At 36.5% G+C, this 15868-nt stretch overlaps 1 protein-coding gene across 3 annotated transcripts in view; it reads right to left on the bottom strand.

Moving 5' to 3' along the window:
• The window catches only part of PHIP (PHIP subunit of CUL4-Ring ligase complex), a 118531-nt gene that overhangs the window by 18627 nt on the left and 84036 nt on the right, over window positions 1-15868 (bottom strand). For all 3 annotated transcript variants that reach the window (XM_080388125.1, XM_080388127.1, XM_080388126.1), the window contains 8 exons: window positions 15319-15550; window positions 11964-12083; window positions 8395-8502; window positions 7878-8002; window positions 7626-7708; window positions 2978-3089; window positions 2705-2766; window positions 1010-1165 (listed from right to left, as the gene is read on the bottom strand). In XM_080388125.1, the coding sequence (XP_080244251.1) occupies window positions 1010-1165; window positions 2705-2766; window positions 2978-3089; window positions 7626-7708; window positions 7878-8002; window positions 8395-8502; window positions 11964-12083; window positions 15319-15550 (998 nt within the window). The remainder of the gene's footprint in view (window positions 1-1009; window positions 1166-2704; window positions 2767-2977; window positions 3090-7625; window positions 7709-7877; window positions 8003-8394; window positions 8503-11963; window positions 12084-15318; window positions 15551-15868) is intronic.

Raw genomic sequence — 15868 nt, 5'->3', positions numbered from 1 at the left:
CTTAGACAACACAGTGAAAATAACTAAAATTTCATTTCCTCACAAGCTTTTTAAAATGTAATTCTGTAAGCTGGATTACTGAACTGTATAGATACTTCCTTCCTTCTGGAAGCAATAGGAAGCTGCTTACGCAGCATGACACTGAAGAAGCCATAATGTGGGACACGTCAGTACCAGAAATATTTCGAGTGTTAAAGAGTTTTCTGGCTTTTTAAAAACGTGTCTTACCTTGCTTTATTTAAAAAAATCAGTTTAAAAAAAAAAACTGTCTGTGACAAATTATATATATAATTTATGACCATTGTTACCCCAGAATTTGAGTGCTGACTTAACACAGTTTGCTCATCACAAAATATACAAAAGACCTGAGATTCAGCTTGCGTTTCACTGATGGACCTCCACCTCAGACACCCATCTTTGATCATGTAAATGTGGCAGTGATGTGTTAAACGTTTTAACAATTACCTTTTCAGAAGCTGCCTGTGAAGAGCAATTGCTCTACAACCAAATAGCAAGTGCCTTTTCATACGTTAATAAACTACTTTTTCCTCAATATTTTGCACAACTATGGCAACGTGGGGGAGAAAACGAGAATTAGAAAAGGCAATTAGAAAAGGGGAAATCTACACATAGTTATCCATTCTCTAAGTATGTAAGATGCCCCCCTCCATCGGCCTGTAATATACTTAATATTCTGTTCATCATAACGTTTGCAGTTTTAGCCCCCACAAGTCATTCTGGGGGCTAAAGTAAAAAATTAAGTACTTGGTTTTAGCATGTAAAACACAAACCCCTAGCACATATATGTCAAATTATCTACCAAAACTGAACAGTTGAGAACAGGAGAAAATTTAGGTTTTATATGAACTCACTGAGAAAGTTTTGTTCCAGCTAATCAAAAGGTAAAAGATGTGTTTTATCACATTCGGTTTTGTAATTTCAGAAGTACAGATGAGCATAGTCGGAAAAATATAACAGGAAAACATTTCCCATATTATTCAGGATTTACCTAGAGTCATGAGCTGGTTTATCCCTGCAATAACTCTGTCACACTCCTCGTCTCGGGTCCTGGAACCCCACTCTCCATCCAGAGGTTTGTAGAGCAGCGTTCTACGTTCGTCATCTGTTAAAGGAACACTAGTTCCCAGTTCTTCTGGAAATACAGCTAGAATGTAACACGAAAACTAAATAAAACATAAATCTTTGTATCTTGTGTAATACATATACCCATAATTCAAAGATGTGTAACATCATTTTACTAACCAAAACAAATGCATAGTTCTTGATTTGCTCAAAGACATTTTGGACACATCCAGTATCATTTCTGTATATTGTTATATGTTAAATTTAAATCCTCACAATGTAGTTTGGTGTACAAGTCTTCCAAGAAACAAGATTTACCTTCTTCCGAATAGCTAATTGTAGAATTTATTTTAGAACCAACTAAGACACTCCTTTACCCCAGTTAGTTTGTGTTTTGGGGTGGTTTAGTTGGGGTTTTTTTGTTTATTTGTTCTTGGCTTTTTGTGTGTGTGATTGTGGTTTTTGTGGTTGCCTTTTTTTTTTTTTTTTTTTAAAACCCCAAATTCTTGGTAATATATAGTTTTGGTAACGGATGGTCAATGATTTTCAGATGGAGCTTAAATGACTTTGATATTGATGCTAAAACACTCTCCAGGCAGTGGTTCCATCTTGTCACGGTTTGTGGCACGTGAGGTCAAATGCCAAAACCAGAGCTCCTGAGCAAGCAAATTAAAAGTGCCATCACCCTAGCATTCTTCAGGACCAAGCAATTTTGCCAATTTGTAATGTAACAGCAGATTTTCAGTGTACAATGCAAAATGCTCCTCTTTAAAAAAAAAGTTAAAGGAAAGTGTAAAAGAAGTTGGTATTTGTGGATACAGCAAAAAATAAAAGCAACAGGTTCAAGTTTGGTTACCTACCTATTTTAATTATTTTAGTCATGTTATCACTTTAGTGTCCGTATTTTACTTATGAAGAGATACCCATTAAAAGATGGGTTGAACTGAACTGAAATGTTGAACACACTTACAACTTAAAAGAATTAATGATACATGGTTACTTATGAGTGACAATGTTACTGAGCGTTTCCTAGAAAACACAAGGAAAAAATGCTGGTTCTACTTCAAAAAAAACACCTAAGTGAGACCAGAAGAAATACCGCATTCTTGTCTATGAACCGTGCCCAAGCTTTGCTGTCCACTCTGCAGTAGGTCTATCTGCCACACGTGCTGGGCCAGACACGGAGTAAATCCTACTATTACCAAACTACCTCACAGGCACATGTTGCATCTTCAATGCACCGAACACCTGCAGGCGTGCTGACAGGGCTCAGAGCAGCCAGCTTCCTCAGGCTGAGGTTTATCCTCAATCCTCCCTAACTGTACAAAAAGTTAACTTTAACCGTACAGCATCTGTTACAAGTTTTTCTAACACTTCTGCCTACTTCTAACGTACACTTAGTTTGTCTAAGTATACTGTACGTTTTTCACAGTTCTTTTATCTTGATCTGCTTTTAGTTTAATAATTGATTTAAAAATGTTCTTCAAATGCGACTGGTTTGTGGGCCTTTCCCCTATTCCCCAAGAGAAACAGGATTATTTAAGGTAAAACCATACAACTTTTTCTTTTTTTCTTCTGTAAATATAATCTTAAAGCAAATTATGTTATTAATGTACCATACCATTACTTGGTATCAGCTCCATGTCCCAAGGGCTCATCTTCTCAGTATCACCGTTGTCCCAGCTTAAAAATAACCACATTTAAATTATCTACTAATACTGCTTCAACCACGTGATTATTTAATGTTCGTAACACACATAACTTATATACCACACAGTATTATAATAAACTCGACAGTGAGATGCATGACTGAATTTAATGAAAGCAAATTGCTCAGTCATACTTCAAATGAAATAACTAATGAAAATAAAAGATTGAAGATAAATTTGCTAACCAGACATTGTAGCACTGAAATAAGCTATCAGGATAATCAGGCTGAAGAGGTTCCTGGCTTTCAATTGTTCCAAACCACCAAGCATCATCTATCACTGACCTGAAACGATCACCTAGGTGAGAACATAAAATAATTTTGTCAATACAAGGCACCTTACTCCTCTCAAGAAAAGCAGATTTTACATACCTTTGGCTTGATCTTGAATACAGAAATCCTTTTGAACACTTGTAGCATCAACAGGCAAACATGAGTCATACTTAGTTTAAAAAAAATATTAAATTATTTCTGAAGGCTGCTTTTGAACCAAAATAAAAGTTAACATGGCATTAAAAAAAATTATCAATAATTTCCAAATCTATCTATATATTCTTTATATATGAGTTTATTTCTTAATTTCACATGAAAGGTAAGACACTTCCATGTTATAACATTAGGATTCAAATCTGCTTGCATTAAACACTACATGCTACCTTAAAACAACTGAGCACCATGACACTTTTGTATGGAGAGTATTTTACATGCTGCTGAGCTCCTCCTCCTTAGTTTCTGAAGGACTTTCTCAGCTACCCGAATGTAACTCAGAGGCTCATTCCCTTTACTATGCATGCAATCTGACTGATAAAAAAATAAAATTTATTAAAGCTTCTTCAAAAGGTTAGCAAAGTAATTTACTATGCCTTTAAATAGTTCCACTACTGCAAAGTGTTCACCTAGCTGAGAAAAAAGGTCAGAAGCATTATTAAAAATAAATTACACATGAGAGTATGTGTATTACATGCCACCTTAAAGTCTAACATTTTCGATAACATGCCACAGAATTTAGAAACAATTTTTAATGGAGTATTCAGTTCACTCAATACAAGAAAAAATGTAACTGAAGTCTGATATTCCAAGAACTGCATGTTTTTGCTTTCATGGATTTGAATATACACACACTTTCTCAACTGCTGCAATGTTTGTTCTATTTCAATATATCCACATTCTGGCCAAATGCTTCCTGCAGTTGTCTGAATTAATAGGAAGTAAATACATTCTCAAAAATGTTCTGCTTTCTTTACTGCACTTTTTTTAAAAAAAGTTAACGGATTGCAAGTAATTCCAGCACAATTACTTCTAGCACAAAAACTTCCATTAATAATCCTAATTGTGTTGAGCGTAATTGAACCAAGTATACAAGAAATATCTGAAATACAAGTCCAAAAATTTAAATAAGGGCCAATACTTTATTTTAAAGGACTAAATTATCCTGAAGCGCTCTTAAAGCACAGTCTCCCAGTATGGCATTCCCAAGTGATCAGTTTTACAAGGGTATGTGAGTGGGTACAAATGTGAGTGACTTCATGGGCTGAGCATTAAGCAGGTCAAAACCACTTAAAGGAGCGTATACTGGCAGCCACTTCCAATTTCTCAAGAGCCACAGTGTTCCTATGGACAGAATGCTAAAGCAGAAAACATTATTGAAAAAGCCCACAGAACAATTGCCTGAACCACCCTTTTCTAATGTGCTCTGTTACTTCATCTATGCAGACAGTAGACCAAAAATTCTTAGAGAAGGATTTAGCATAATTTTCTAGAACTGTGTATCACCAGATAACACTAGCTTGATGAAAATGTAAAATGTATGTTGAACTTGAAGTGGCTGCTGTGTAAGAGACAGGTATGTGCACCTAAGACATACAGCTAAAGCTGCAGGAATCCCACTGGAATAGCTTTTAGCCCAAGTATTAATTTTGTAGCTGAACAGTAAGACAAAAATATGCAATAAATAGTATCAGAGTAGAAATAAGAATCTGTCACTTCTCAAACTTTATAAATTTGTTCTTTCTGAAAGGATTCATATATTAATATACATTTAACACGAAGTGATGCAAATATCATAGATAAGTAACTTCCCTAAAACAAAAAACCTGAACCAAACAACAAAAACTCCACAAAAAACCCCATGAAAACACCAAGGATTGTTATTGGTTAAAAGATCAATGTTTTAATGATTTAAAGTGGAGTCAGAAAATTTAATATCCAGTAGCTCTCCAAATAGTAGCTATAAAAATATTGATTTGCAGGCTAAGTGCCAGAAATCACAAAGGAATAAAAAAAAATAATAGTAACAGTAGTCCTGAGAAGACAAACCAGCAACTGCATGACATGAAAAAATATACCAGCTTGTTGTTGATGAAGAGCTATGGTGAAAGCTCAGACGACCTGAGCATGTCAGACAAATCTTGGGGATTTCAGATTCGTATGGTTAAATACTCAGGAACAGTTTCATGTACAGTTTCTAAGGCATTTCTCCTTACCCTGGCAGAAAATATGATCAATTTTCAAAGAACACTGTTATATTGTGATCCCCACTGCAACAAAACTGTGCATGATTTGTCCCAGGTACCTAAGCATACACCAGTAATATATCCAAAGTATCAACTTAGCGGGGTAGCACTCTGGCAGGCACCTGGAAGAGCTGTTAAGAGCTCCAAGAGCAGCGTCTCTGCTATTTCTGCTTTAGCATCTCATGCAGTCCCAAAGGAGGACAGTGTTTCACCATCCAAAAGAGGAATTGAAGAATGAAGTCTAACACACACTTGTCAGTTACAGGCTGGCATTAGACACTATTGTCCTGAAACTCACGTTATTTACATTGAAGGCTTGATAAAAGGTTCTGGCACTTTCAACACCTTTTGCGTAGCTCCGACTCTTTCCACACTGCAAGTTTCTCGAAGTACAGTTACCAGCCCAGGAAGGAGATGATAACCTGCGCTCAGTCTTAAAAGCAGCGAGGGTAACATTACAAAGTCCCTCTACTCCTGGATCTCTGTCATGATGGCTGACAGACGACTTCTGGCTAGGCTGTTCACGGACAAGGTACAGCAGTCATTCTGCTGCCGTGATCTTGTAGGAAAACATGTTTGGCATGGCAAAGGAGGACAAGACCACAGATCCATAACTACCAGGAAGGAGCAAAGCTTGGTGACATATTAGTAGATGAGGACTAATCTTGTCTCTTAAGGAATCTTTAAACTGAAATCATCTTTAAAGAAGAAATGGAGGTTTACATTTCCTATTGAATCAGAAGCCTAAGGTCTTTACCGAATTCCCTACAGAATTGAAGACTAGCTGTCTTTTTGGACAACATAACAAAGTGCGATATCGAACTTATTAATTTATACATCTACTGTTAAGGCACACATCCCAAGCAAGGGTATCATGATACATCAAAGGACAGGAAACCAACTCATCTTTCCTGGCAGAAAAGTCAGGTAAGAAACAATAAACATGGTTTTTAACATCCAGCTGTGCTACTTCTTCAGGTGACTTAGTTACAATGAACTTAGGAGAGGACAGCACTTTGAAAGCAACAAATACAGACTAAGGAGGCAGTATATTTGCAGAAATGTATGTTGTATCAGTTGTTCCCTCAAGGCAATCAGATACACATCATGTTTTTGCATTGAAATCCTCCATTCTCCTATATGCCTGAAGTGGCAAGAAATGCTGGCAAGTCAACTGTGTACATGCGAGCCACAGCTCCTGATGGAAGAACCGCAGGAATCGAGCTGGTACAGTTAATCACTGTTACATTACAGAAAGAGTATTTAACATTGAGACATGCTTTAAAAAAAAAAAAAAGGAAGGCTATCCATTTCATTTTCAGGAGCATGTCACTTCACAAAACCCACTGAGATACTGGAAAGGACTTAATGGTGCCTATCATTCTGCAAACATGGCATCACATACCAATTTCTCTCTTAGGGGAACAGTGCTCATCCTGAATTCTGAAGCATCAGTAACACTTACTTAATCTTCTAAGTTTCAGGGACGATCTAAGGCTGTTCTTATGAATGAGAACATACGTATTTCTTAACCTCTTGAAACAAACCACCATATTAGAGGATCATTTTGTCATAATGCAGCTTTCTCTCCCCCTAATCAAGATTTCATTGCTGAGAGGCAATCGTTGTTATCATATGGAAAACATGACTAGGAAATAGATCTGACTGGAGGACATTCCTGTCATGGACACTCTCTGATATCCAGAATTTCAAAATAAGTAAGCACAGGGCAAAGTAAAATGAATCAGATAACACTTCCACATCATGCAGCAGTGAATTATAATTATATACACTTCAATGAAGGTAAACCATATGGGGTTTAGAACAGAATTCAAACAAGTCTAAAGAGATGGGAAGGACATTCTCTTGGTACAATCCAGAGATCAAAAATTTCAAATGGCGGGGAAAGTTCTTCCTTATTTCCAGCAGAAATTCATGGGAAAAAAATCTAGTAGCAATGCAGTTGTAAGAGGGCCTTCAGTCAAAACCAAAAAAAAAAAAAAAAAAAAAAAGACAAGCAATATATAGGCTACAATAAGTTATCAGTTACCAATAAACACCGTATTTCTAAAAAGTATTCTTTTCCTCTCTGCAAACATATAACTGAGAATTTTCTTTGCACTTTTTTTTACAGATAATATTGTTTGCTGGCTGTAGCTTCAAAGCAGAACTCCACATCTAGTGGACAGAGGTTATGATCAGATTTCAGCATAGTATTAGGATTTATTTACCGTAACCTATTCTTAATAAGTTCTCAGGAAAATAAGTAGACACTTAAACAACAAAAAAACCACACCACCACGCCCCCTGCCACAACTCACCTATATTCCATCGTCTATGTTTTGCATCATCAAACTGCTGCCTCAAAACTAGGAAATCTATGACATCTGGCATATCATGGTACCTAATTACAACAGAACACACAACTATTAAGCGGTAAAACAGCAAAAGCATAAAGTTGAGCACTTACATAAAAAAATTAACACTCCGAATTCAACACTTCAAAAGCAAAACTTTCAACCTCACCCCCTGCAAGGAAGCCCCCAATTTGAATATAATATTGATTTCCTTACTTCATGGTGAATGATCCTCCAGTTAGTTTACCCGTATCAGGGTCAAGAAAAGCTAGTTTAAGACAGCAGAGAGTAGGCAATCCTACTTCATACTTAATCCCAACAATTTTCATTAGCTCTTGCTCCTGGAATAAACAAAACGTTATATACCACCACTGAAGTTAAGCTGATAATAATAACTTTCTAAAACATGAAAATATGGGTATACTGAAAAGACATGTCAAAGTTCAGTACCCAAAAATTAATCTTTCAAAACAAGCTATTATTTCACAATGTAACTTGTCTGAAAAATATTTTTCTATGAACTGTAACCACCTCACCTGCTCAAGCAGATGCAAAAAGGAGTACAGTTTAAGGTCTGATTTCATTTGACTGTTACACTAAGTTAATATTTTAAGATCAGGAGGAAAAGCTAAGAGCACAACATTAGAAACATACTGTATCAAGAATCTTCTTTCAGTTTAGTTTTCAAATTTTCAGTATTAAGGTATAAACAAAAATGAAAAAGAAGTCATACCCGTAATTCCATTTTATGCCATGGTTGTTTCTTGGGATTAATACTATATATTTTGTTCTTCTTGGCCATTACCACATATGCTTCATGACCTTGTCGGAAATAGTAGACCTAAAAGTGAAATGTGACAGTTAGAGACTTCAATGAGCTGTAATGCTAGCATATCACCACCATGCAGTGTATGTCCTTTCTATTTTATCATTAACTTTTGCCCACTCTTAAGAACCAGTTACTTTTGCAGGAAACCAAAAATTAAACAGTGAACAGTTAAAGCAGGTATAATAGAAACATTTCCAGAAAAAGTAGGAAAGATTTAGAACAATTTTCCCTATGAGCAAAATATCCTAAATCACTCATATGAGACCAAAATCAGATCAGTAATAACATCTACTTATCATCACACTATAGAACAATTCAATGTTCTCCACATATATATACACACGCACATCTATACAGTAACATGAATTCCACTAATACACCTGGTTATTCATCACTATAGGACACACCTAAAAAGACAATGAAGTTTATCTCTAAATTCTCTGACTTATCATATCTTTTTGGAAAAAAAAAAATCCATTCTAGAGGAAAATTCAGCTGTTGTTACTGTCCTGGTAAGTTCTTGGTGTTCGGTCCCACACCACCACCAAACAAACAGTCTAAAAGACATGAGCAAACTGCAAATAGACATTTCAAGTGCTTATTAAAAATTTTCAAATCCTTCCACTATAAATTCCCATGGTTCAGACATCTAGAGTCTATTAGTTTTATTTTGATCCTGTTATATATGATACCATGTGGATGAATGGTTTTGTTATAAACCATCACTGTAATGAAGTAGTAAGCTGAAAACCTTAAACATATATTCAAGGAATGCATCTGAAATGTGAAACATTCCTTGAACTAATCAGAACAAAGACCTGATAAACAGCTGTATTCTAGGTATGACGCATTCCAAATAAATGAACCCTCTTAAAAGCGGCCAAAGCAGTAAACATGGGGTTTCCATCAAGTAGGATGAGGGAACAACAGCTTAAATATAAAGGCCTAGCAAAAAAAGCAGAGTGAAAAGCCCTCAGTAAGTTTTAAAATACATTTATAAAATTAAACACACTAATATTTATATTTCCACATGCTTTCCAAAACCGTTTTTTTTATAAAATATTATGAACAAATGTCTGTCAAATTTCTACATTAACAGTTACTGAGCTTTCTTAATGTCACATGGCAATTATTTTATTTTATTTTTAAATGAAGGACTCAGTACCATAATTTTTTTATGTTTAGGCTACTGAGAGACAGATCTAAAATAATGCAAGTTTAAATTACACTTGCAACGTTGTCATAATTGTTTCCTGTACCTTCCAGTGAATCAAAACAAAAAAATCCACTCAGTGACACAGGCTACACACAATTCCTCCTATGCTAACTGCTTCTGCTGAACCTCTGTGTAAACTCAACCCACTGTTTACAGACGTGAAACATTTTTATTTTGTAAATGGCTCTAAGCATTGCATCTTCTGTCAGAAGAACAAATTAGAAAGATATATGTGGAAAAAATAATTTATGCCTTTTCCCAGGAAATTATCTTTTTAATCTTGATAAATTCCTGCTTCTGCATGTTGTAGTTAGTACCCAGACAAAAACTGTTCTTTATTGTCTTAATGGCAGAATACTCCAATGAGTATGTACTGTATTTTGATAATCAGACAGGGAAGTTGCAGTCCCATCTCTCTGGTATGTTTCCGCTGTTCCTTAAGACGCATGACAAAGGTCTGTAAATAGCAGTATTCAGAAAGGGAAAAGGGATGGTATGTGCTATTCTTATGCACCGAGTGTAACTAAATAGAACACTACTGTTTCTTCTTGTTTGCACAGCTGTAAGAGAACAAATTTGAAATATCTCTCCTCCCAAATCTTTATAAAACGTACCAACCATCCACCAAAATGTCCAAAGGCTACACAAGACCTCTTCTCATCACATTTTTCTAATTAAACTGATCTATTTCTGTGGATCTCAAAAGTATCTTTCTAGATGAACAGGTTCTTTTCACATCTTAAGCAAATCTGGGGAGGGCAAGTATCAGAGATGGAATTTTTAGACAGAGTAGTGTGATTACAAACGTAGTCTCTATTGGTGCAACTACTCCTACCTTCTAGGCACAGGACAGAAAATTTCCTCTTCACCAATATAAAAAAAGCATTTTTCACAAAAGGATACAGCCTACTTAGATATTCCTAGTACACACTGCACATGCTATTCAGCAGGTGCCAAATCAAATACACCAGTTTATCTTACTAAACTGACACAATGTTAAAGTCTCCTGAGCAATATGGTAGAGATAAATCCTTGGCTGCTTCACTGTATCCAGATGGTATCAGGCACCAAATATATTTATTTGGACTTGATCTTTTGAACAGTATCCAAAACATGCTTTCTGGAGGGTATAAATACCTAACCATTTTCTCCAGTTGCAACTCTCAACTTGAAGTGCTCCTTCACTCCCTCATGAGCAAAGCTGATGTCATTTTTGCATAGCTGTGCTGTGAACTGCATCAGCGAAGTGATCCAGTAAAAACAGAACTGCTTGCACACGCAACCTCTGCTCCTGATCAAGTTTTGAAGGTGGTGCCTACAAACGGCTCTAGCTCAGGTCCAAATTTAATCAACTTTGCCACCATATCAAGGATTTCTCCAACTGCATTCTGAAGGTATGAGCAACACACTGCTCCCTGAAGAGCCAACAGACTGCACGTTACAGCATAAGCCAGCTATTTCCTCTTATTTAACCTGAGGAGATTTTAGGAAACATGCACAGACTCTCATTTTCAAGACTGCCTTCTATCTGATACTCCGTATTCACACAATTCACTGTAACGTTCACATGCTATATATTCCAAAGTAGGAATTGGTGGGTGTTCTTTTGTTATTGTATTTCAAGACATCTGGGCCACGTTTCCAGAGTGTTTACAGTCTAGTTCATATAAAATACACATATGCAAAACTTCTCATTGTTTCCCGTTGTGAGAGATCAGCAGAAGTTTTCTGACATCAGAAACACAAGTGAAAAGGACAGTTCTTCAGAACAAATAAGTTTCAAAAAAACCAAAAACCAAACACACACAAAAAAACACTCTCTCCCCCCAAGCTTTAATTCCTGGATTTTACTTCAATCTCCAAACTGAAGTTTTGCAGACAACTTAAATTCATATTTGATTTCTTACCTATTCTTCAGCGTACAAGATGCTCTACAACTAAGGACTATTTTCACTAGATAAAGTGTCTCACATGGCTTGTATACACATGTCATAAGGAAATTAACAAAACAAACGTAGTACAAGAAGGAACGTTACTGCAACAACATGGAATTAAAAGGAAGTCAAAGCAACACTGTGCAGAATATATTTTAAGTATGGGAAAGGCTAAAGGAAGTGAAAGCAAATTTTAGCCAGATCAATATTTTGAAGAAAATGCAACACATTCTGCTACTAAATCTCTGGAAAAAAATGCACAGATGAAAAAAGGCAAAAACAAGCTGAAAGAAGCAAGAACGCAGAGGGAAAAGCTACAATACCTCATCCCCCATCTGTGGCACAAATGGGCACCGACGAGGAACAGTGTCTGTAATCCATGCTGAAGGCAGCCATTCTTCCAGTGTCAAACCGTTTTCTGCCAGAACTCCTACAGCCAGCCTCTGAAGAAAATACATACAGAAGATTAATAGGAATAAACTAACATGTGAGGAAGCCTTGTATTTCGGGAAGCGTTTTATCAAAATCAATTGCCATTTCTTAAGTATATTTAATGTAAAAAGGAAATTATTACTAGTGTGAAGATAAATCTTACTTAACTGCTCACAGTAACACCAAGAACAAAACCATTAATAATCTGAAAAGCTAAGTGTTTTTTTTAGTTTGATGGGGTTTTTTTTAGTTTGTTGGTTTGGGGTGTGTGTGTGCATGTCTTCTAAGAAAGACTGAATTTATTAACACACTAATAACTACGCCTCATGCCCAAAAAGATAAAACTGAAATATGCCGTTTGATTTAACCAAATTCACATGGTTGCCTTGGCCCAAAGACACTACAACTATACAGCTGCCTCCAACCAAGGAATGCCACAAAATGAGGGGGAAGAGATTAACAAACATAAACAGAGGTAAAGCACGTGGAAATGACCTGGACTGGGTACATCCAGGTTACCTACTTTTGCATTTACTATAACTTGCTGTGGAACTGCATTTGCAGACTGCACATCCACATCACATATTTGTAAGTAACGAAGCTCACTGCAGTTGCCGGTCTTAGGTACATCACTGCATGTTTGTGTCTAATACGACAGATAAAGCTGGCTTCTGTACAACCACTCAAGCAAGGTTGCTTTGAAATTATCACCAGAATCTTGCGCACGTACAGAAAGCAACTCGACAGTTGTACAGAAATCCACTCCATATAGCCACTGATGGAAAAGACTCTGCATCCCGAGACTGCAAATGGGATGCTCCAAGTGTAAAGCCATTGTACAAATTCAACTTTGTTTCTGCTTTTTTTCAAAAATGGGAACTACTTTGAGCACACCACTGGAGCACCAGTGGGCACCGCACGAAAAAGCACACACACAGTTAAGAACAAAGAAACAAACAAACAAACAAAAAATCAAAACAGAATCTCTCCATTGCGATAAATCACTAACACAGAAGTACCTTGTGGATTCTGAGGTTCAGGCAGGTCTGTCTTGTGAAAAACTGATGCACTGCATCAGAGCAAAATCTGTCTAGCTTATCGGTGAATTATGGGAAGGTAGGAAGAAACAGCCTTTAAACAGAACATCTTCCCTTGTTGTAACTTCACACATTAATCATCAGTTTAAGACCCTCTGGAAGCCAAGCCTGAACTCAGCTGATCGTCAGGACGAGACTAGTCCCAGTGACTTTGTCTAGCCATTTCTGAAACTCTACTAAACCCTTTAGTAATTAGTTCCACAACCTGATCACATGCTCAGGCGGTTTGGGGTTATTGTTTGCTTTCAGAGGGTGGGGGTGGAATGCAGAAAGGGCTTTTTTTGGAGCTTTGTCAGTGTCATTGGGTGTTAGTACTCAGCATAACAAAGTAAGGAAAGGAATCATTCTGCATTTATTCATTTTTCTAAACTATTCATAGTTTTATAAAAGCTTTTTTATGATACCTCCTCCAAACTCTCTCTCTTTTAAGAATCAGCTTCTTTGTGGCTGCCCCAAAGAAAATATTCTGTACCCTTTGATCTTCCTGGCTGCTCCTTTCTTGCCCTTCTTCACTGCTGTACCATTTTTTAGATTGATTTTTTGGTGGAGGAGGGTTAGAAACGTAAGTACTGTTCAAGATCTTGACAGCCTATGCATTAATAGAGAAGAATGAAATTCTTTCTCTGCTCCCTTAATTCCTGAGGTTCTGTGCCTGGCTACAAAGATCGTCAAAACATCTTTCCTCAATGGAAAGCCGTAATTTTCATTCAGGTTCAGAAATCAGGAAGAACTTTTTACCAGTAAGGACTGAAGCTCTCTGCCCAGTAAGGAAGTAGAATCTCCACCACAATAAACTCCGAAGACAAACATGTCAAGAATGACAGGTATAATTAATCCTACCTAGGGGCAGAGGGAGGATGGATGATTTTCTGACATGCCTTCCAGCCCAATATTTTCTTGTGATTCAAGAAAGGAACAGGTCATCTTTAAAATGTGAAATATCTAAATCTGCTATTTTTGTAATTGAAGATCTCCTGCACCTTGATAACTGAAACCAAAATGGATGCAAGATTCCCAAAACACTCAGTGCAGCTTTAATCTAAGTGGAAATACTAGACTGTCAGCCAGTCTTATATTTTATAATAAAAAGCTAATGTAGAGATTTCAACCGCTGAAACGCCCTCCACCATGTATCTTCCTGATTTCCTACCTTCTTCTGGTTTAAAACTGTGTAAACACCAAGACACTATTAGTACTGACACTACAACCAATGACTGCCTACAACAAACAAAATGCCTAATCAAAGCGTAAACACTACCACCTAACATCCTGCCTATTATAGCAAAGATTCACAGCAAAGCTGATACTATGCCAACCTGCACATTAAAACAGCTATTTTGTCAGTCTACCTTCTAATGAGAGCCAAAACACTGAAATAACAAGCTTAAGAAATGCTGAAGACTTCTGATCTTATAAATAAAACAAATACAGTTATTTAGTTACTTAGATGGTACTGCAAAAATAGAAGCTACGAGCTTATAAACGCAATCTATCTGATAGACTGCTTCTGGTCTCTGTAAAGAAAGAATGAAGAAACAAAAGTTCTCTGATCTAACACTTAATTAAAAACAAAACCAAACCAAACCCCCCAAACCACACTGAAAATAACAGAAGTCACTGAAAATTTCCATGTACTGATCTAAACTGGAATAACATGGTTATATTAGAAAGCAAATAAAACACAGACAACAACTAAACCCTGATCAAGTGAAATTCCCCTTGATGGAAGTATAGCAGCAAGCATAATGCAAATATACACACGGAACTGATACAAATGAACGACACGATTGTGCAGACCTAAACGAAACTGCAATTAAGCAGGGAGACAGCACAGCTGAAGAAATACAGGCACGTGTTATACCCATACTCAACACACATTCATAGAAGGGAAGTTTCTGGTCTGAGAAAAGTTGGGTGTTAATGGCATTAAAAGTGTTCCTTAAGAGAAACACATCTTATTTAGAATGCGTATCATTACAGCAATTATTATTTGACTTACAAGAGTCAGTAATTACCATTTATGATGGGTAAAAGTCATGATGTTTTCAAATTAGACAACATTAAGTTGCATACGCAACTGAATCATTCATCTAAATCTTTCTAAGACAGCAGGAGCGAGCATTCCTGTAATAGGCAAGGAACATCTAACCTTTTGTTTTCTCTCTTTGGGTTTCCTCTTCTTTGGTGATGTTGATGGTCCATCTTTCTCCTCCATCCCTTTCTTCTTTTCCTTTTTAATCTGCTTCTTTTGTTTTTCAGGTCCTTCTTCATCCTCTGAACTACTTTCTGCTTTCTTTGTTTTAATTTTAGGAATTTTCTTTGGTGGTTGCAAATTGATTCCTGCATCTGCCGTCCAGTCAGAATAATCACTAGAGTAGTCACTACACAGGATGTAACAACGAAAAAAGAAATTCAAAACCAAAAGTTAACAAGCAATTCAGATTTAATTGGATTATATAATACAATCCAATACAAGATTACAGTCCAGATGACTACAATATTTTAATAGTTAAAACCAATGCCTGAAACCCTATATTCTATCTACAATTTAAATGGTAATAAAACAAAAGCCTTGATATCACCCAGTTTAGCAAGAAGCTTAACTCCTAGCATCACCAGAAGTAAATACACTGTTCCCTTAGTCAATTCCAGATGAGAAACTAACATTAAGAGTCTGGATACTGTTCTCAGGGCTTCTG

The sequence above is a fragment of the Falco punctatus genome (assembly GCF_963210335.1).
Source record: "Falco punctatus genome assembly, chromosome: 5".
In the NCBI taxonomy this organism is placed as follows: Eukaryota; Metazoa; Chordata; class Aves; order Falconiformes; family Falconidae; genus Falco; species Falco punctatus.
The sequence above is the reverse complement of the archived record's forward strand: the minus strand, read 5'-3'. Positions and strand labels throughout refer to the sequence as shown.